The following is a 22,490-nucleotide window of genomic DNA, read 5'->3' as shown; positions in this document are numbered from 1 at the left end:
TGTCCTGGTCCCCCCATGCTGACACTATAGTTAAGAAAGCCCACCAACGACTCTACTTTCTCAGAAGACTAAGGAAATTTGGCATGTCACCTACGACTCTCACCAACTTCTACAGATGCACCATAGAAAGCATTCTTTCTGGTTGTATCACAGCTTGGTATGGATCCTGCTCTGCCCAAAACTGCAGGAAATTACAAACGGTTGTGAATGTAGCCCAATCCATCACGCAAACCAGCCTCCCATCTATCGACTTTGTCTACAATTCCCGCTGCCTCGGAAAGGCAGCCAGCATAATTAAGGACCCCACGTACCCCGGCCATATTCTCTTCCACCTTCTTCCGTCAGGAAAAATATACCAAAGTTTGAGATTGCGTACCAACTGACTCAAGAACAGCTTCTTCCCTACTGCCATCAGACTTTTGAATGGAACTACCACGTATTAAGTTGATCTTTTCTCGACACCTTGCTTGTAACTAACATTATATTCTGCAGTGTCTCCTTCCTTCCCTGTGTACGGTATGCATTGTTTGTACAGCATGCAAGAAACAATACTTTTCACTGTATACTAATACATGTGACAATAATAAATCAAATCAAAAAAAATGAAAGCGCCATGGATCCACCATACCCATCCTCTCCATAAACCCACCCAGCTCCCTTGCCATTCGTACCCTACCGATCGACCTGGGGCTCGACCTATCCACTCCCGGCTTATGGACACAGTTAAAATCTCTTCCCATGATCAACTGGTGCGTGGCCAAATCCGGGATTGCTGCCAGCAACCCCCTAAAAAACCCACATTATCCCAAATTGCGGCATACACATTTACCAACACCACCGGTGCCCCTTGCAATACCCCACTCTCAATCACATATCACCCACCTGGGTCGGTCACCTCCTTCGCATTCACAAATTCAATTTTTTTGCTCTTTAAAATCGCCACTGCACTCGATTTCAAATCAAACCCTGAGTGAAAACCCTGCCTGATCCATCCCTTCCTTAACCTAACCTGGTCCTTCATACGAAGGTGCATCTCCTGCAGAAAGACCCACCCCCACTTTCAAGCTCCTGAGATGCGCGAACACCCGTGATCTTTTAACCGGCCCATTCAGTCCCCGGATGTTCCACGTTACCAGCCTTACCGGAGGCTTATGCTGCCAATCCCCGCTACCGTCTGTCATCTTCCCCACTTCACTCTTCTCCTCCCCCCTTTTAATTCCACCCTGTACCTAGTCCTTCCCAGATGGCCCCTTTCTCCGCCCATGACCATTTCATCTCTTCCTCCCCCCCCCCCCCCCCCTCTGCCACGTCACACCAACCTTCCCCTCCCCCTCCCCGACCATCCCGCTCTGCCTTCTCCCCCAGCACCTCACTTCTGTTCACCTGTATAACCTGCTAGCGAAGCAGCCCCTGCCCAAATGCGCTCTCCAATGACCTCTCCCTAACCCCCCCCAATCCTCGGCTCGAGGAAGAAGTCTCCCTGTTGACCTTGCCCTCCCCCACCCAAACAATGTCTTCTCCTGTACTCCAGGCAGCCTTCTCCAAAAGCAAACGGACAAATGTTAAACATAAACAGTCCCAGAAAATAGGAGTGGGGGGGGGGGGAGAACGGGAACATCCATCCCCACATAAACTTTCCACCACTTACAATCCCAACAGTAATCAGCAGACCCCTCCCACCAGAAAAAGATGAACTTTCCCCAATCCCTACGTCCACTTATAACATGCTCCCAACCATTGCAAAGTGCCAGCACCCCGGTCCCCAACTGCATTGTCCGCGCAGTTCTCCCCCAGTTTATGCTCCTCAATGAAGTCTTTGGACGCTTTTGGGGTCTCAAAATAATACTCCCAGCCTCCGAACGTTACCCATAATTTCGCCGGGTACAGCACCCCAAACCTGATGTGCTGCAGGTGCAGCACCGCTTTGGTCTTGTTGAAGCTTGCCCATTGCTTTTCCAACTCTGCTCCAATGTCCTGATAAATTCAGACCCTATTCCCCTTATGGTTGCAGGTACACTTCCACCTGGCTCTCCGTAGAATCTTCTATCTCTTCAAATTTGTGGACCCTGGCAATCACCGCCCACGATGGCTCCCCAACTCTAGGCTTCTGCGTCAGGGGCCTATGCACTCGGTCCACTTCAGGCACCTTATCTAGCACCCCTTCTGCCACCAGCCCCGCCAACATCTTTGAGACGTACATCATGGCACTCACACCTCCCACTCCTTCAGGCAGGCCCACTATTCGCAGTTTCTGCCTTCTCGAGGCATTCTCCTGTTCCTCCACCTTTGCCTAGAATGTTTTACAAAGATCTCCTAGGAGCCCCACCTCCGCCTCCAGAGTCACCACACGGCAGCTGTGGTCTGCGATCGCTCCTTCAATCTCCCAAATCTGTGACCCCTGCACCTCCAAACACTTCTCAACCCGTTCCAAAGAACTCTTTAGGGGTGTCACTGCTTCTCCAATGGCCTTTGCGAGATCTTCCCGGATTTGTTCCCTCTGCTGCTGGAATTCAGATTTAATAAAGGCCATCAAGTCAAGTTGAAGCCTTCCAGCTTGCACCAACCCTTACCCCGCCTGCATGCTTAAAGTTTCTTTTGTTGTTGCTGCAGCACAAGTCTGCTCCAATATTTCAACCAAATCTCTCACTGTTTTCTGCCGGGTCTGGTAGCCAGCAGACATACCATTCCCGGGGGAAAGTACTCCTCCAACATTCACTGATGCTTTTTCATCAAAATTCCACCCCGTATTGATTAAAAAGAGCTCTTTAGTGCGATCTTGAGCAGGAGCTGCCCTGCATGTGACCATTCACTCCATGGCGCACACCGCAAGTCAGGGCAGTCCATTCCATGCGTTCATTATCCAGAAGCAGAAGATAAATACATGTAAATCAGTTTTGCATTCACCATTCCTCCTTTTTAAATTTGAGGCTGTAGAAACTTGTTCCTTTGGGGGGAAAATGTTGCTGGGTGATAGGTGAAACTCTTGAATGTTTCCAAGCAGATAAAATGTGAATAAGTTCACATCGATTGTTTTACAAATACTGCATAACACTTTGGCCTGATCGGGTGAATGCTCGTTTTCCAAGTTGTTAAAAAATATGGAAATTAGGTAAAAACACTTAGACGTCTGCCGTTGTAGATTAAAACTTTTGTATAACTACATCTGGCAGAGTAAGTACCCTGATGTTTTGCCCCAATGATTCAATTGCCTTATTCTAAAGACCATCATTTTATATTTTTATCAGTAGGATGACTTTTTTTAAATGTTTTTTAATCTTTATGATTGTTGTACAACATGTTCACCTTGACGTTTTACTTGCATGTTTCAATGCTGGAGTTTGGGATTGTTACTCTTGGTTCTAATACTACTTGAAACCAATTTAATTTGAGCAAGTTATTCTTAAAGTTTCAAATTTACTGTTTATATACTCAGCAAGCATCCTTCGATTATCTCAGGAATGCCCTATTGGGATGTATTCTGGGAACTACCTGTAGCAGAAAGCCCAGTAAACTGTACCAAAAATAGAACTGCTGTCCTTTGGTTTTGTTAAATTGGTTGCAAAATCTTGTTTGTCACATGAATTAAGATTTCAAGATCAATCGAGTTCAAAGAGCAATGCAATCTCGTATATTTTTCTATTTTAATTTTTTTTCTCTTTTCAATGACAAACCGAAAACCTAGAAGGACTGTTTACTTCAGATTTGTTTTGCTCAGTCTTGGTCAACTTGAGGAAATGCAGACGGCTCAAAAAGCAGCGGGTAAAAGCAGGTAGCATTTAGTAGTTGCTGCACCAAATACGGCATTAACAAAGCTTGAAGGGTGTAGTAGAAGGGAAAGAAACACCAATGAATCATGAACAACTTGCTTTGAGTTGTTGAGGTAGTATCAATGTAGTGTGTTCACTCAGTTGCATTTTAATAAAGTCTTGCTGGAAGATTTGAACTGACTTGTATGTACCCAAGTGGAACGGATTTCTCTCATCTCTTCATCCCTTAATATTATCATCTTATCTCTGAAAGGTTATGATTCATAATGTGATAAAATCCCATGGGTACCAGCAAGTGAGCTTTTTATATGCCAGCTGTTCAGCTTAACTATCACAGCCAGCCCTGATCCGGCTCACTTATAGTTTTCATTGGGTTTCATGAGATCGTGTGCAGCAGGCAATTCTGAGTGACCTTTTGCCTCCATTATCTTGTCCATTGGGATTAGGATTTATGGATCAATTGATCAAGTTACATTATTTTGTACTACACTTGGGAAGGACTCAAAACTGATTTAAGAATAATTTTCATGCTGGCTTCAGAACACACTAAGGCATCAGACTGTCCTCTGAAAAATATAAAATAAAATTTTAAGCTTATTTTTCAGAGATGGACAAATTTGGTCTCATTGTGATCAACTGGAGAAGAGAAAACTTAAGAGACTTGCCACTTAACACAAGGTTGTGATCTTTTTCTTGAAATGCTTGGGATCAGTGACAACCAAGACTTCACCATAAATTAATCTCATGGACTAGATTTGTTTGAAGAATAACAATATTTTGGGAACTGTTTTTTTCCTGTTGGATCACTGGAGTAGTCGGTGAATAATGTAATTGATACTGATCAGGAAGATGTTGGATTCAGGTTCCAATCTGCGTTGTTGGATTGTTATGATTGTATGATTAGATTCTAATTGGGTAGAGTTCTGATGCAACAATTGGCCTCGTTATTCTTGAATTCCAGGTTATGTCAACTCCGGCGCAAGCTTGTCTTTGCTTCTCGTATATCTTATATATCCTACAAGGATTTATGAGTGTTTTTGGAGTGGAAACCATGGAATCATTGGGAAGTTCACTGTACAAAGAACAAAGAAATGTACAGCACAGGAACAGGCCCTTCGGCCCTCCAAGCCCGTGCCGACCATACTGCCCGACTAAACTACAATCTTCTACACTTCCTGGGTCCGTATCCTTCTATTCCCATCCTATTCATATATTTGTCAAGATGCCCCTTAAATGTCCCTATCGTCCCTGCTTCCACCACCTCCTCCGGTAGCGAGTTCCAGGCACCCACTACCCTCTGCGTAAAAAACTTGCCTCGTACATCTACTCTAAACCTTGCCCCTCTCACCTTAAACCTATGCCCCCTAGTAATTGACCCCTCTACCCTGGGGAAAAGCCTCTGACTATCCACTCTGTCTATGCCCCTCATAATTTTGTATACCTCTATCAGGTCGCCCCTCAACCTCCTTCGTTCCAGTGAGAACAAACCGAGTTTATTCAATCGCTCCTCATAGCTTATGCCCTCCATACCAGGCAGCATTCTGGTAAATCTCTTCTGCACCCTCTCTAAAGCCTCCACATCCTTCTGGTAGTGTGGCGACCAGAATTGAACACTATACTCCAAGTGTGGCCTAACTAAGGTTCTATACAGCTGCAACATGACTTGCCAATTCTTATACTCAATGCCCCGGCCAATGAAGGCAAGCATGCCGTATGCCTTCTTGACTACCTTCTCCACCTGTGTTGCCCCTTTCAATGACCTGTGGACCTGTACTCCTAGATCTCTTTGACTTTCAATACTCTTGAGGATTCTACCATTCACTGTATATTCCCTAACTGCATTAGACCTTCCAAAATGCATTACCTCACATTTGTCCGGATTAAACTCCATCTGCCATCTCTCCGCCCAAGTCTCCAGACAATCTAAATCCTGCTGTATCCTCAGACAGTCCTCATCGCTATCCGCAATTCCACCAACCTTTGTGTCGTCTGCAAACTTACTAATCAGACCAGTTACATTTTCCTCCAAATCATTTATATATACTACAAACAGCAAAGGTCCCAACACTGATCCCTGTGGAACACCACTGGTCACAGCCCTCCAATTAGAAAAGCATCCCTCCATTGCTACCCTCTGCCTTCTATGGCCTAGCCAGTTCTGTATCCACCTTGCCAGTTCACCCCTGATCCCGTGTGACTTCACCTTTTGTACTAGTCTACCATGAGGGACCTTGTCAAAGGCCTTACTGAAGTCCATATAGACAACATCTACTGCCCTACCTGCATCAATCATCTTAGTGACCTCCTCGAAAAACTCTATCAAGTTAGTGAGACACGACCTCCCCTTCACAAAACCGTGCTGCCTCTCACTAATACGTCCATTTGCTTCCAAATGGGAGTAGATCCTGTCTCGAAGAATTCTCTCCAGTAATTTCCCTACCACTGAAGTAAGGCTCACCGGCCTGTAGTTCCCGGGATTATCCTTGCTACCCTTCTTAAACAGAGGAACAACATTGGCTATTCTCCAGTCCTCCGGGACATCCCCTGAAGACAGCAAGGATCCAAAGATTTCTGTCAAGGCCACAGCAATTTCCTCTCCAGCCTCCTTCAGTATTCTGGGGTAGATCCCATCAGGCCCTGGGGACTTATCTACCTTAATATTTTTTAAGACACCCAACACCTCGTCTTTTTGGATCACAATGTGACCCAGGCTATCTACACCCCCTTCTCCAGACTCAACATCTACCAATTCCTTCTCTTTGGTGAATACTGATGCAAAGTATTCATTTAGTACCTCGCCCATTTCCTCTGGCTCCGCACATAGATTCCCTTGCCTATCCTTCAGTGGGCCAACTCTTTCCCTGTACTGGGTGAAGCAAATACTCTGCTGAGTGAAGAAAATCTTGAGTGCATGTGTTTTTGCCATTATGCATCAATCACATTGTTCAGTGCAAATCTAGAATTATAAAGATATACACTCCTGAGTATTGTATACTCTACTCAAGAAAGATCTTTGTATGGCATTAATAACTTTTGTTGCTGCAGTTGTTTTACTGAAGAGACTCCAGATAGTTGTTCAGCTGGGATAGAATGTGAACAATGTCATAGAGAAAACTAGCCTCATTAAATTCTGTGCATGGTTTTTGATGTCGAAATCCACGGATGTGAGATGTATTTTCTTTGCAACTTTAGGTCTGCCAATGTAATAGCTATTCTTCTCCAAAAGTACTCAGCCAAGGAAGGCATGTTTGAAACAAATATATGAATATGAATTAAGAGAACATGGGACATAGGAGTCGGTGAATTGGACCTTCAAGCCAGCTCTGCCATTCACTGAGATCATGGCTGAAATGATTGTAACCTCAATTCCAAATTCCCACCTACCACCGATAACCTTTCACCCCTTTGCTTCTCAAGAAGCTATATACCTCTACCGTAAAGTATTCATATGATCATGCTGCAAGTGTGAATTGTTCCTTGTTAAAAGTCCCATTTGTCATCAGTTCTATTTAGTATCTGTCCATTGTGGAGTCGTGTGGAATGGGCATTATTTCTCACTGAACAGATTTTCAAGTCCCAATTGTCAGTAGTTCTATTAACAGCAAGGAACAGTTAGCACTTGTAGCATGTTCTTGCATTGAAATGTTAAATGTTTTACTTGGTTATGTGCTCATCGAGAACAATAGCTGTTAATAGAAGCGTGGAATTTGCAGTGCAGAAGGAGGCCATTCGGCCCATTGAGTCTGCACCAGCCCTTGGAAAGATCACCCCACTTAAGTCCACCACCCATCCCCGTAACCCCACCTCACCTTTTTAGCATGGCCAATCCACCTAACCTGCACATCTGTTACATAGGTAAACCTAAGATTGCTCCAATTTTAGCAGCCCTGGCAATCATCTGTGCAATTTATTTTCTTCCATGTTTACTGGATATTATTGCCAATGCAAAGTCAGGAGATTTTATAATTCAAGAGAACTGCCGCTGGAAGGGAACAGTGATGAGTGGATAATATTGCAGTTCATCTTTGTCTGTAGAATTAGTGACATGTTCTGGGCAGTTCTGAATGTTGTGCATCATTGTGCAAAGTTCATTGCTGTTTGTACATTTTTGGTTGTTTGACTGCCTCTTGTTTTTTTTTTTCCTGATGGGAATTAACCAGTCCATAAATTCTGGTGTCATCGAACTTGACATTCTTGTTTGTGCCAATGTCCAAGGGGCCATTTGCACAGACTTAGCAATTAGTTAACTAGTTCGACAAACTAGGAGAGAATGAGTCGGGAGGCATTGAATATTTGACTCACAAAGACCTGTGTAGCTGTTGCAGTAAGATGACTTCATTCATCCAACCCTGATGTTTCAGACCTGTGGAGAATATGTTTGCCAAGTTTAACAGCTGTGCCAGTATTCTGTAAGTGGTCAAATTTTCCATGAAGCTTGGATATCAAACTATACAGAACGTTGTCGGAATGCTGAATGTTACTAGCTTCAAAGCATGGCAAAAGTTGAGTCTGCATTTTTGTCTTGAACCCTAAGAACAAAAAAGAAACTTGCATTTCTATAGAACCTTTCATGTTCTTTGAATATTGCATAGAGGTTCACATAAGCACTTTGGAAGTTTAGATGTTATGTTGGCAAATGCAGCAGCGAAGTTTGTATAGTAGAATGCGATAGATATTAAAGAGCAAATAAACTTGTGGTATTGGTTGACGGATGGCCAACTACAGGACCACATCTGCTCATTGAAAAGCAACATAAGATCTTTGGTTTATACCAGAGCAGAGGGAGAATATCTTAGTTCAACATTTCAGTAAAAAGATGACACATCCAAGAGTGCAGCACTTTGCCACAGCTACATTACTGTTGGTTGAGATCTTGGGTTAAAGCTCTAGACTGGAGAATTGCGCACATGACTAGCTCATTCGGCTAACAGTGCTTCCCAAAAGGCCCAGATTCCTTTTCATTTTCAACATGCTGCCACTAAAGAATTTGCAAAGTTTAATATTGCATTTTTTTTTCACCTTTATTCTTTCATGGGTTTGGGCATTGCAGGCAGGCAGGACACGCATTTGTTGCCCCTTATCAATGTCCTTGCCAGGCCGTTTTAGTGGGTGGTTACAAGTCAATCGCATTGCTGTGCGCCTGGAGTCATTGTGTAACCACAATGTATGTGATTATGTTTTCATGCATGACATGCTGTTTTTTGGCATTTGCTATGCTTTAACAACATAGAAATGAACAGGTCTTTAGTCCATCTCGCTGGTTGACCTTGAACTGTGGGACTTGGCTGCCTTCTCTGTTGGCGAGTATCTCTAATCTTGGAGTAGTTTATAATTAATAAGGTGCAACGTTTATGTGGCTTACGCTGATTTGAAATCTTAATGTGTTCTGGAAAATACTTTGCACTGAAATTAAAACTTGTTGCACTGCCTACCTGTCAAAATGCCATTAAATGTGCTCTGCTCTTTCAGTGTTAAAACAGCAGCACTGAAATTGATGTTGTAATGTCAGCAAAATGTCACCAATTTAGTTGAAAATTGTAGAATCATTGAAATATTGAAGGAAGCAATTCCACCCAATCCATGTCAGTCCTGTCTCTGAGAAAGCTATCTAATTTGGCCTACTTCCTGTTCCTACCCCATAAACTGACTATCTTTTTCTTTTTCAAGTAAATATCCAATTCCCTTTTGAAACTTGCTTCCACCACTTTTGAGGTTGTGCTTTGATCACTACTGCGTTTTAAAAAAAAAAAAGCACATCCTCACTTTCACCAGACTGGCACCTCGCTTTTGCTATGTTGTTCCACATTCAAAATAAACTAGGATTGACCCTAGATAGATTGAGGGATACACCAGATCATGTGATGGATTGTGACATAAATTTCTGCAGCTGCTGATGGCCCACAGTTCCTCACTGATTCCCAGTTTTGAGCTGTTAGAACAGTTTTTCATGTATCCCATTTGGCATGGTGGTCATGCCACACAGCTGGATTGAGGGTGTTCTCCGTGGGTGTTGGTCAGTCCTAACAATACTGTCATAGATGCAACTGCAACTATTTGCCTCAACCGCTCCCAGTGGTAGCATGTTCCAAATTCTTATCACACTCTGGGTAGAAGAAATTCTTTTGAATTCCCTATTTTAGTTCTTGGCAACTGTCTTATATTGAGGGTCACGATTGGAAACATTCTCTGTGTATCCACTCTAATTAAAAACTTCAATAATTTAATTGACCTCTGTGCGATCATTCTCAGTCATTATTTTCCAAGACAAATGAAGCCCATGCTGCTTATCCTTTACCAATAAGTCCATTTTCATAGTTCTGTCATCCGTTAAAATCTCTGCACTTGCTCCTGTGCCTCAATATCCTTGTAAAATCAGGGGCAGCACGGTAGCATTGTGGATAGCACAATTGCTTCACAGCTCCAGGGTCCCAGGTTCGATTCCGACTTGGGTCACTGTTTGTGCGGAGTCTGCACATCCTCCCCGTGTGCGCGTCGGTTTCCTCCGGGTGCTCCGGTTTCCTCCCACAGTCCAAAGATGTGCAGGTTAGGTGGATTGGCCATGATAAATTGCCCTTAGTGTCCAAAATTGCCCTTAGTGTTGGGTGGGTTACTGGGTTATGGGGATAGGGGGGAGGTGTTGCCCTTGGGAAGGGTGCTCTTTCCAAGAGCCGGTGCAGACTCGCTGGGCCGAATGGCCTCCTTCTGCACTGTAAATTCTATGAAAAAGACAGCCAGAACTGTAGACCGTAATTCAAGTGTTGCTTAAGCCACATTTGATACAACTTTAGCACTGCTTTTCAATTTGATCTTGGAGGTGATACTCCAGATTGGATATTTCTATTATTGACATTTTCCTGTGGAAATTATTCTAAATGCCTTATTTCAGAAACATGATATATTAATGAAATAAGTAAAATTAGTTCCTGCAATGAATCTCCTTATCGTGCTCCTTGGCAGCACAATAAGATTGTGCAACCAACAATGAAACAGGTTTGTGCTCACGTCCATAGTAGGCTTGAACCCATAGAAGTTTAAAAATAATTTTTTTTTAAATTTAAGAGTACTAAATTTTTTCCAATTAAGGGGCAATTTACAGGCCAACCCACCTACCCTGGACATTTTTGGGTTGTGGGGGTAAGATCCACGCAAACACAGGGTGAATGTAATGTGCAAACTCCACACGGATAGTGAACCCAGGGCTGGGATCCAACCCGGGTCCTAGGCGCCATGAGGCAGCAGTGATAACCACTGCGCCACCCTGCTGCCCGAACCCATACAAATAAACAGTAACGCTTTAAAGCCTCATCAGAAGCATTTTCGGCAATAGGGCTCTCTGTGTAATGCGCCGGACTGTCTCCTGTCGAGGGTTTTCAATCCATCGTGTTATAAAGATGCTACAAGCTGAACCAAGCGTGCACACCGTATGATTTTGGATGGCTGAAGAGATAAATAAACATGATTCTACTTTCCGTTTCATTGGTTTGAGTTTGTCTCAAACTAGAGTGCTTTTGTTGAGGTGGAAGCAACTAAGTCCATAAGTTCATTCGCCTCCTGTTGTGGATCAGTCAACAAAATACCTAGTTGAGCTTTTTGATTTGCGCTGGTCAACTGTGACAAATTAGAGTACCTATTAATGTAGCAAAGTACTTTGCGTAGTGCAGGATAAACCAATAACCCTCACATTTCAAAGGGCTATTCACCTTGTATGTTGCTGTTATAGTTTGCCATGTGAGAATGCTTCCTGTAAAAAGTTAGTTAAAATGTTTCATCCAGACAGTTTTTTCTAATTCAATTGTTGGGTCAGTCACTTCACGGGAAACCAATGTGCTTGTATTTCACAGTTTAGCTTTTGAGAAACAGAGATTATAAACCACTCCTTTTTCCTGATTTTCCAACTCTGCTTTCTTCAGGTCTCTGGAAATGATCCCACTCCGGTAGGACCCAATCACCGCATGTTATCGGACAGAATACGGCCCTTTGGCCAATCCATTGGCCACCAGCCAACCAATCGAACTGAGTCCCACCCCGTGTTTCCGGTCCCACAAAGTCTTTTGTTCTGCTGCTTGAAAACTAGCACCATGTATGATCATGGAATTCCTACAGTGCAGAAGGAGGCCATTCAGCCCATTGGGTCTGCACCAATCCTTCGAAAGAGCACCCTACCTCGGCCTAATTCCCTGTTCCAACTATGTTGCATCTTTTTGAATTCCTCATTCTCTTGGCTCCTAAGTCCATTAAACATCCATGGATCAAAATGATAATGACAAAAAAAAGGAAGGGAACTAAGGGAATCAACAGGAAGGGCCTATACAATATAATTGGTGTCCCATAAAATATTTATTTTAATTTGTTCTGTGGATTGCTGAAAAAAAGAGACGGTGAAGCTTCTCATCAGGACACTTTGCAAGAATACTGATAAGGGGAGAGCAACAATTTGTATTGTGTGTCAAGAAAGTGCTGATTGGTTGAGAAGTAGACTGGTGGAGGCGTTGCCATTGAGAATGCACAAAGTGACAGTTAACAGAAAAATAGTTTTCACTGTACCTTGGTACACGTGACAATAAACAAATCCATCCAACTGCCAAGCATTTTTGAAATTTAAGCCAGGCAGTTTGACCCTGATTGGCCAAGGCATTGTGATGAGTGAAGAATGGCTGTCACTTATTTTGTTCACCTGAAACAGGCACAGTGTGTGTATATGTTCTATATTTGTCTGCAAAGAACCGGATCCGGTGTAGCCTCTGGTACATGCAAATGTGCCTCACAGCGAGCTCAACTGACCATCTTAAATTGGTTGTCGGCATAATTCTTTGCATGCAGTATAAATTATTGTGTTCCCTTCATATTTGTGTTCTTGCGAAGTGTCCTGATGAGTGCAAGATAAACATCTGCAACATTTTTATCCAGCAATATTCAGTTTTGTACTACCAAACAATTATTTGTTCTCTGAATGTTGATGAGGCTACATTTATTGATTATCCCGAGTTGGCTTGAAGATGGTATTTTAATTGGGGGGGTGTGTGCGTCTGTGCGTGCGTGCATGTTAGTGTTCAAATCACACTTGGTTCTGGGAAAAACAGATAAATATTTTACGGATATTGTTCATGTTACTTATTCTTCTGCCACTTCGGTCAGTGTACCATCAAACCTATCTACTGCAAATGTTTCATGCAGACAGACAAAGGAAGTGATAGCTTTATTTTTTGGTAGGATTTTTCACTTTTTCTCGATATTACAAACCATGAAAGGGGGACCGTTACCAGGACATCTTGATGTTCTTAGGTTAATGCCACATTAGCAGGCAGATGTTTAAATTTCCAACAAAACTATTTTCAGTGTAACAAGGAAGTAAGATTGTCAGATACCACCCCAATCCATAATGTCTATAAAAATTAATACCCAAGAGAATCCCCTGAGAACTGGCAAATCATTATTATTTTGGAACTGAGGGGCAAATTTGTCATCCCACATTGTTCTCAAATGCTACATTTTGACTTTTTGACCCCCTTCTTCACCAGAAACTGCTTCAGTGGACAAGTCAGCATCTCAGTCTTGTGCGACTCCTTCTTCGTCGTCCTCAGGAATGACTCCTGCTTCTCAGACCCCATCAGCCACCACATCTACAGTCCCAGTGTCACCTGTTCCTCAGTCACCTATCCCTCCTCTACTACAGGATCCAAATCTTTTGAGGCAATTACTTCCTGCTTTACAAGCCACCTTACAGCTTAACAATGCTAATGTGGATATGTCAAAGATAAATGAAGGTAAGCAACAGCTTTCTCTGTTAATGTGATTCTAATGCTTAAAATAGGTCAGAGGAAAAATTTTACTTTGTATAAGATGAGAAAGATGAAAATACTTCAAACTTGCTCTTGTAGTATAATGTGATACTTAATGTAACAAAGTTTATTTCAATCATAATTCGCTGATTAACTTAGTGTTTTGTATATTGATTTTTCACCCTGAACACCAGAATAGGTTTTGCACCCTAATTTCTTGTTCGTTTCTACTAAACTTTCAAAATATTCATTCAACCTCAACCAACTATTGTTTTCAGTTGAAGGTGCCACACTTTAAGAAGCTTGCTGAGCTCTTGGGGGAATATGGAATGGATTTAGTGGAATGAAACAGCGAGAGGAGACTTCAGTTATGTGGCGAGATTGAACAAGTTGGGGTTATCCTGAGTTCCATAGAATATGTAGTATAGAAATTATTCTTGCTACCCAAACAGCACTTGAGCCACCTCCCAAACTTCTTCGTCTAACTCTATATCAACCCAACCTTCTATTTCCTTTGCCCATAGATGCTTTGCAAGCTTCCCTTCATCTCTCTGCATTTAAGAAGAGATTTGATACAGATGTGCAAAGTCGTGGGTTCTGATAGAGTAAATAAAGATAAACTGTATTCGATGGCAAAAGGATCACGAACCAGAGGACTTTAAGCATGGGCAGAAGAACCTGAGGTGACATGAGGAAACATTTTTTTAGCTTTGTTGTAGTCTGGAATCCACTGGTGGTGGGAGCAGGTTCAACAGTAACATTCAAAAGGGAATTGGACACAAGTAAGCATATTGTAAAGTTATGAGAAAAAGTGAGGGGATGGGATTAATTGCACAGCTCTACCAAAGACCCGGCATAGGTATGATGTGCTGTATTATTCTATGATTTGCCTCGTAAAATAAGCTTTTCGCTGCTAGGACAACCAAATTACCTAGTTGAATGCAAGGCTGGAGATATGAATTCTTTGCTAAAAGGTTTCCTTGGCTGAACAAATTATCATCAACCCATTTTAGTTTATTTAGTCTGTTGCTCTTTCGGCACCGGAGCCGCCAATTGATGTTGCCAATTAATAATGATGTTCTTTAGAGTTGCCAGGTATCAAATTATACCACCACAAGGCTTTACTGGATATCGATCAAAGGACCACACAACCAGTTAGTCAGTTCAAGTTCAAAGATGGTTTATTTACACAGAAGGATTACTTCAACATGCAACACAAAACACTACAAGTTAAACTACACCTAACAACTACAATAAATAATACTTAACCAGCTCTATGCAGATGGACAAGGCCTTTGTCAGCGTGGCTGGGTGGACGAAGTGGCTCTGTTTCTGCTGGGCTCATTCGTCTGGTAGCGATCGTTGGTCTTGAACTTGTCTGTCTGGTCATTATGCTGCACTTGGGTTGGCATAGGCCGGATCCAAGAGAGACTGAGCACGTGGCTGTGTCTCTTATCCCTCTGGGATTTTGGGCTCTTTGGGGAGGTCCTTAACTTGGACCCAATAATTCGACAGGCTTCGATCACTGGCTTTGATTTTGGCCAATAAAGGGGCGGGTGCCTTGATGGCTGGGTGTGTCCTTAGCGGTCATTGACCGTGGCTGTTTGGGCTCCCTGAGTAAAGGGAGTGGCGCCGATTAATCTGTATCGGTTACCTGAGTACAGTTCTTTTGTTCTGGGGAAATGAGCAATTAGAATGCAAATGAGCGGGGACTTCGATTGCATCTAGCTATCTGGGTTGCAAATACACACACAAGCTCTGAGTCTGTCTGAATCCTGGGTTGGCCATAATTCTCGTGGTCCTTTGCAGGTGGCCATCTGAGATGTCTACAAGTCAAATTATTGCACTGCTCATTTCTCAATAGAAGCATCTTGAACTATCCCACGGTGGTAGCATGGTGGTCGTGCCCTCCGGTTTAATGGTCTCCCAGCAAAAGTTGCATGTTCTCGGGTGAGACAATTAAGCATGTACCTAGTGGCCAACACTGATCCTTGGTGTCTTGCCCCACCTCTATTGAATTAATGAAGGAAAAAGTATGATTTTGGTTTTTTTTTTGCTGAGTGGCCCTCTGGGCTTCTGAGCCAAAGGAACAAAGTCAAATTCATCAAACATTACAAGGGAGGAAATAGTCTCCCCGTGTTGGTTAAGCAATTGTTCAGATAATATTTGAAAGAAGCTTGGTTACCTTCAATACACTAAATATCAGTTTATATACTGAGATGTACAAGTATGAGCGACAAGTCACAAGAGCTCCAATGATAGTCGACCAAGCATTCCATCCACCTTCATCGTACACCGAGTGCATCCTCCTTTGCTGGGTGGTCGTATCTTCACTAAGTCTGAGTTTTCTGCAAAGGTTTTTTCTATGGTAGTAACTGCTTTAACTATGCTGTTTTTATGAGCTGCAAGCCTTCTTTCGGATGTCCTTTTAATCTGTTTGTTCAATTCTCTGCTGCAGTTTATAATTCCTCATCATGCGCTTCCTCAATTTTCAATTTCGTTCAAATCCATCAATCCACAGAATTCTGATCTCTGTATCGAGTTTTGCATTTGAGGGTTTTGACCTTTTATGCATTGTGTGCACATATATTTTTCATAGCTGATCAATTCTTCCCACTTAATTTGGGGTAGCTCCGTTTGCAACCTTTTTGCCAGTCCAGTACATTCAAATGTTTATTGTTTTTGACTGTTATGAAATTGCAACTTTACACAATGGCTCTCCTACATTCCTCAGTACTTTTCTCCCACTTCACTTTCTGCAATGAAATTAGCAATTACTACTTCCTCTGGAGTTGAAGCATACTAATGTGCAAGACATTTTTTCTGGCATTTTGCAGTCTCAAACTTGAGTAGGTTTGTGGTTATGCTTGCTCTCAAACACCACGTCGACATCTCTTGCTATCAAGCTTTGTTTGCCATCTGTGTACTGTTTAAGAGGGGGTCGGTTAGCTCAGTTGGCTCGATGGTAATGTAGAGCGATGTCACCACCGTAGGTTCAATTCTCGTCATCCATGAAGACCTTGCCCCTCGCCTGAGATGGTGATCCTCAGGTTAAATCACCACCAGTCAGCTGTCAAAAAAAAAAAGAACAACCTATGTTCCTCTGGGAGTACAGCAACTTTTACTGTTCAATAATGTCCCTCAAAAAATAGAACAAGCAGAATTTCAGTCTAAGAATTTAAATTGCAAATCTGATTGCAGTTGCTGGTTCACTTGCATTTCATAGTATTAACCTCACATAAATGTTTATTTGGGATACAGAGCAACTTAATCCTCATCCAGATTGGTCACCTTTCTTGCGAATTTAACAATACCATCTGTAGACTTTGCCATTTATTCTCACTATTTCTTGTTGCAAACTTGATTGATGGTGTTCATTACCATGCCATAGTTTGTATCCAACATCTCTTTGCCAATAGAACCTGTTATCTTGTTCTTGACTTGCCTGCCTGTTTTGTTGTTCACTCGCTTATCTGTGAGTCATGTGACATGTTTTTAGTTGTTTCCTCCTTTCACTGAACTACCTGGACACCCAGAGTCTTTGTTTTTATTCTCTACCTGTACTCTAGAACTGTTTTCCTGCTTGTGTGTAGGTTTGTTGGCATCCTGTTAGCATATCTGAATGCTTAATTTGTTTAGCTGGACATCCATCTGTGCAATATGTTGATGCTTCAAAGCAGCTTCCATGTCCTTCAGTTGCTGTAACATTTAAACTGTTGAATTAAAAGTTATCTCCACCATTGCGATCCATCTTACGCTTGAGCTTTATTCAGGGAGGGGGTGGGGTGGGGGGGGGGGGGGTGGATTTCCTTGCTTTTGTTCCATACAAACCCTTGAATTCATTTGTTACTTGGAGGATGTGATTGATCTGATGTGTTATAATGGTGCGACTGCTGCTTATTGGATTTGGTGCACAATGATAAAGAACTGATTCCAAAAATGTTTTAATCTTAATTTTAAGGTATGGTGCTTGTGTCTATAGTGGTGCACCCACTGAAATTATAATCCCACTTTCTTGATCATTCCTTGTGCCATTTTTACAGTAGGAATTTAATAGCACAGAAAAATGTCTTTAGTCCATTTTGCCTATGTCAATTGTTTGAAAAGAAGTATCCAATTCACCCAGTCCCCAATTCTTTTCTCCTACCCTGTAAATGTTTTTGTTCCCGTACACATTCATTCCCCATCAGTTCTGAAGACTCCATTTGACTTGAAACGTTAACTCTATTCTCTCCATGATGCTGCGAGACCTGCTGAGTATTTCCAGCACTCTATTTTTTATCCCAAAATTAATCATCTTGTTTCCTCATATATGTTTGCATTATTTATCCATTTTTCTTTGAGAAGCGTTGTCCCTTCCCTGGGCCACAGGGGCTGTTTAGCACAGGGCTAAATCGCTGGCTTTGAAAGCAGACCAGGCCAGCAGCACGGTTCAATTCCCGTAACAGCCTCCCTGACCAGGCGCCGGAATGTGGCGACTAGGGGCTTTTCACAGTAACTTCATTGAAGCCTACTTGTGACAATAAGCGATTTTCATTTCATTTCAAGTATTTCAAGTTGCAAAAGACATCTCAAGCAATTTCTTTCCGCCACTTCCCTTTTTCTCTAGATCATGTTAAATTGATGAGCCTTAATCACTGACTCGCATTAGGAAATTGCCTTACAATCAGTAAAAAGCCTTCTGGTCTATACAATTAGTGTCACAAATGTGGCCTGACAATTGGATTATCACCATCCCCAGCATCATCATGGTAAATATGTTGTGTGTGCAATCTAGCTTCAATGGCTTTTTGATTAGCTCAATTAAAGTTGAACATGGAACTCCAAACCTATAAATAACCAATATTTCATGCGATAAAAACAGAAAATGCATGAAAAGCTCAGCAGGTCTGACAACGGCCTATGGCCGAGTGAGTGGTATAGATCAACTGAACTGGTGATCCACAAACAGAGAATACTGCTCTGGGGTTCCGCGCTTTAATCCCGCCACAGTCGACGGCAGGGGTGAAATGAAAGTCTTTTGTGGATATTTCGAGAAACGAGTACAACGCTAAACTCGGTTTCCCTCTTCATAGATACTGCCAGACCTGCTGAGTTTTTCAAATCTTTTCTGCTTTTATTTCAGATCTCCAGCATTTTCAGTAGTTAGCTTTTATTTTCATGTAGGTTTGTTTCGCTCAAATTGACTCTTGTGTATGTCCCAGTTTATAAAACCCAATACACTTTCAGAGACCTTGGGGCATTATGTTGGACATTATGTTGTAACAATTCTATGACTATGCATGTCCAAATCATCCAATATATATTATTGTGAACGAAGGTGAACATGCCGCAATCACAGCAGAAAAGCTGAACATTTAGTAAATTGTAATCATCTCGCTCTCTCGCTCTCTCTCTCTCGCTCTCTCTTTCCCCCCCCTCGCCCCCGACTTGCATTTCCTCTTGCTGGGTAATGAACCTGCATTTTGGTGATCTGGCAGCATATTTTGCCAAGCTTGTTTTATCCTTGCATTTTCTCTTCCCGCCTCCTCCCTGATCAACACCCTGAGCATACTGCTTCTTTGTCAAGTTATTGTTCCATCTGTACTACATCTGTGATTTCTTACAAATAACCATAATTGAGCTTTTTCAGGGAGTTAAGCCCAACTTTTTACTGTCCTCATCTGATGAATGCAAACATGAACACTTCAAGCAACTGGAGAGAGGTTGGAAATGAAAGCTCTGGCTAGCTGCTTTTTCTTAACTAATTGGGGCAGTGAAATAAAGAGCTTCAACTATGATTAGCTAATTTAACAAACACCAGAATTAAATTTGGGAGCATGCTGTTGTGAATGCCTTAGCTGTGTGTAATGGGGTCTCAAGCTGATCTCAGGGTCTATGATTTTCAGTCTTGTCTTAAGTATTTTTGGTCATCTCTGAGAGCTGGCACTTTTAGCTGCTCTGTATATCATCTGATATTCTATTTTTCCCTTGCTTTCACTTCTGAACCAGTCCATTTATTTGCATAATCTGTTTCTTCAGTCCATGCTCCCCCTTTAAAAACTCGTGATTATCCAGTGCTTGCCTGAGTGATGTGATTTAAACTGACTTTGGATTGTGGGAAAGGCGTCATATGGAACTGGTACTTAGCAGAAAGTGACACAAATTTTGAAGGTAATAGACGAGTGCATTTGTTTAGATGTTGTACAACCAAACCGCATGAAACGAATTGTTACCCTCTTCAGTACATACTTGCCGAAATTAAGTAAAATAATTGCAAGTTCTCAAGATGGGTTTAACTGATTTTGTAAAGCATCAAAAATGCCAATAGGATGCCTTTGAATGATATAAGACCAGTTTGTTGCTCCAGTGCTTTCTGGTTTTCAACTTAATTTGGAAAAGTGGAAGTAGTTGTTGAAGTGTGGATTGGTTATAAGTTACTGAGCAACTCGTGTATATAGTCATAGAAGTTGAGTTGCAAGACATTTTTAAAACAGCAACATCTACAGACTTTAGTTACTCAGCTTATTAATTTAATCACTCTGCCATAAACTTTATTCATGAAAGGAAATTGGTACTATCGATATTTTCAGATCATTTTATCATCCCTGTTGGTTGTTTTATATTTCTATTTGTCTAATATTGAGGATGTGGAAGGAAATGATAAACTGGATGGAACGGATTACTTCCAACCTCCATTTCTTTTGAAATACTGGCCTCATTTCCTGTCCTTGCCACTTTGGTTTACTAACAATAGTTTCATGATCATGAGGGAAATTCTCAAATATAATCAGGGCTCGAAAAACTCAGCAGTTCTGGCAGTATCTGTGGCGAGGAAATGGGGTTAACATTTTAAGTCCAATGACTCCCCTTTGGTTGTTGAGTTCCGAAGAAGTCATACTGGATGAGAAGCGTGAAATCTGTTTATCTTGCTACAGGAGCTGCCTGACCTCCTGAATTTTCCAGCACTTTAATCTGTTTTTATTTCAGATCTGCAGTATTTTGCTTTTATTTTGGGGGATAATTCTCGAGACTGGATTATGTGATATCTATGAAAATATGCAAAGTACAGATATGCAAAAGCTGAAAACTAATGATGAACCAGATAATGAATTTGCGTGCTTGGAATTATTTGGGAACTTGTGCCAACAAATTACATGCTGAAATAAAGGCGATGGTTTATACTTGCATCAGGCAGAGCATCTGTGAAGTACAACAGGGAGTAAATAGCACATTTGGTTGATGAGTTTGTAAAACCTTGTTTTAATGAAATGAAATGAAAATCGCTTATTGTCACAAGTAGGCTTCAAATGAAGTTACTGTGAAAAGTCCCTAGTCGCCACGTTCCGCTGCCTGTTTGGGGAGGCTGGTATGGGAATTGAACCGTGCTGGTGGCCAACCTTGGTCTGCTTTAAAGGCCAGCTCTTTAGCCCTGTGCTAAACCAATTTCATATCTTGCTCAAAGGATCATTGATCGCTTCATAAAGAGGTTTTTCCTATTACCATTTCTCAATGCAGTCTAATATCAAACAAACTCTCTTTCTGCTTCATCTTACACTCTTTCACCATCCAGAGAGCTGTCTTTTTTTTAATCCATCTTTCTCCTTGTGAGAATGTACCTGGACTGTACTTAAACCATCTCTTTAAAGGCAGCCATTGTTCACTCAGTTTTTCCTGCCAATCTTTCATTCCAATTTATCCGAGACGGGTTCATTCTCATCACGTTAAATTACTTTTAGTTTTGATTACTCCTTGTTCTTTTTCATATGTTAGCTATTATGTATCACATAGGCTAGCCAGCAACATTAGGAATGATAGTAAAAGTTTCTTTAAATACATTAAAAATGAAAAAGAAATGAAAATCGCTTATTGTCACAAGTAGGCTTCAAATGAAGTTACTGTGAAAAGCCCCTAGTCACCACATTCCGGCGCCTGTTCGGGGAGGCTGGTACGGGAATTGAACCGTGCCTGGGTTTGCCTTCAAAGCCAGCGATTTAGCCCTGTGAGCTAAACCAGCCCCTAAAACAAACGGGAGGCAAAAGTAGACATTGGGCCGCTCCAAAATGACGCTGATAATCTAGCGATGGGAGACAAGGAAATAGCTGAGGAACTAAATAAGTACTTTGCGTCAGTCTTCACAGTAGAAGACATGAGTAATATCCCAACAATTCGTGTCTGACAAACCTGTTAGAGTTCTTTGAAGAGATAACAAATAGGTTAAACCAAGGAGAGCCAATGGATGTTATCTATCTTGACTTCCAAAAAACCATTAGCAGGGGAGACTAGGACGTGGTCATGTCCGCAGAAGGTCTAAAAATTGTATTATCTTGTTTAACTTGAGCTTTGGGCTGTTTTCAGGGATGCTGGTAAAGTCTGAAACCAAATATCTCGAATGCATAATGCCTATCTAACTATTCCGCATTTCTAGCTGAGACTTTGCACTGCATCAGTGAATGTTGCTTAAACATGGAAATATGCTGGTGTACCTTCTTGGTCAACACACACAAAAAGAATACAGCTGGTTAGACTTAAGAAAGCTAGCTGCTTTTTGTATAGTTCCTGGTTGAGAAAAGTCAGCCTGTATCGATTAATCAGAAGCACCTAGAAGAATTCATTCACATAAAACATGTTCAGTTTACATGTTTAACATGTATCAAACATGTTTAGTTAGCTTAAGTAGGGAAGATGCTGGAATCTATCATCAAGGAAGACATAGCAAGGCATCTGGATGGAAATTGCCCCATTGGACAGACGCAACATGGGTTCATAAAGGGCAAGTCGTGCCGTACTAATTTAGAGGACATTACCAGTGTGGTAGACAACGGGGAGCCAATGGATGTGGTATGTCTGGATTTCCAGAAAGCTTTTGACAAGGTGCCACACAAAAGGTTGCTGCATAAGAGAAAGATGCATGGCATTAAGGGTAAAGTAGTAGCATGGATAGAGGATTGGTTAATTAATAGAA

At 41.9% G+C, this 22,490-nt stretch overlaps 1 protein-coding gene across 5 annotated transcripts in view; it reads left to right on the top strand.

Annotated features, from left to right (window-relative positions):
- The window catches only part of waca (WW domain containing adaptor with coiled-coil a), a 175,723-nt gene that overhangs the window by 67,562 nt on the left and 85,671 nt on the right, over window positions 1–22,490 (top strand). For all 5 annotated transcript variants that reach the window (XM_072508388.1, XM_072508386.1, XM_072508387.1 and 2 more), the window contains one exon: window positions 13,286–13,531. In XM_072508388.1, the coding sequence (XP_072364489.1) occupies window positions 13,286–13,531 (246 nt within the window). The remainder of the gene's footprint in view (window positions 1–13,285; window positions 13,532–22,490) is intronic.

Source organism: Scyliorhinus torazame, chromosome 6, assembly GCF_047496885.1.
Source record: "Scyliorhinus torazame isolate Kashiwa2021f chromosome 6, sScyTor2.1, whole genome shotgun sequence".
NCBI classification, from domain to species: Eukaryota; Metazoa; Chordata; class Chondrichthyes; order Carcharhiniformes; family Scyliorhinidae; genus Scyliorhinus; species Scyliorhinus torazame.
Note: the sequence above shows the minus strand (reverse complement) of the source record. Positions and strands in the feature narration are given on the sequence as shown.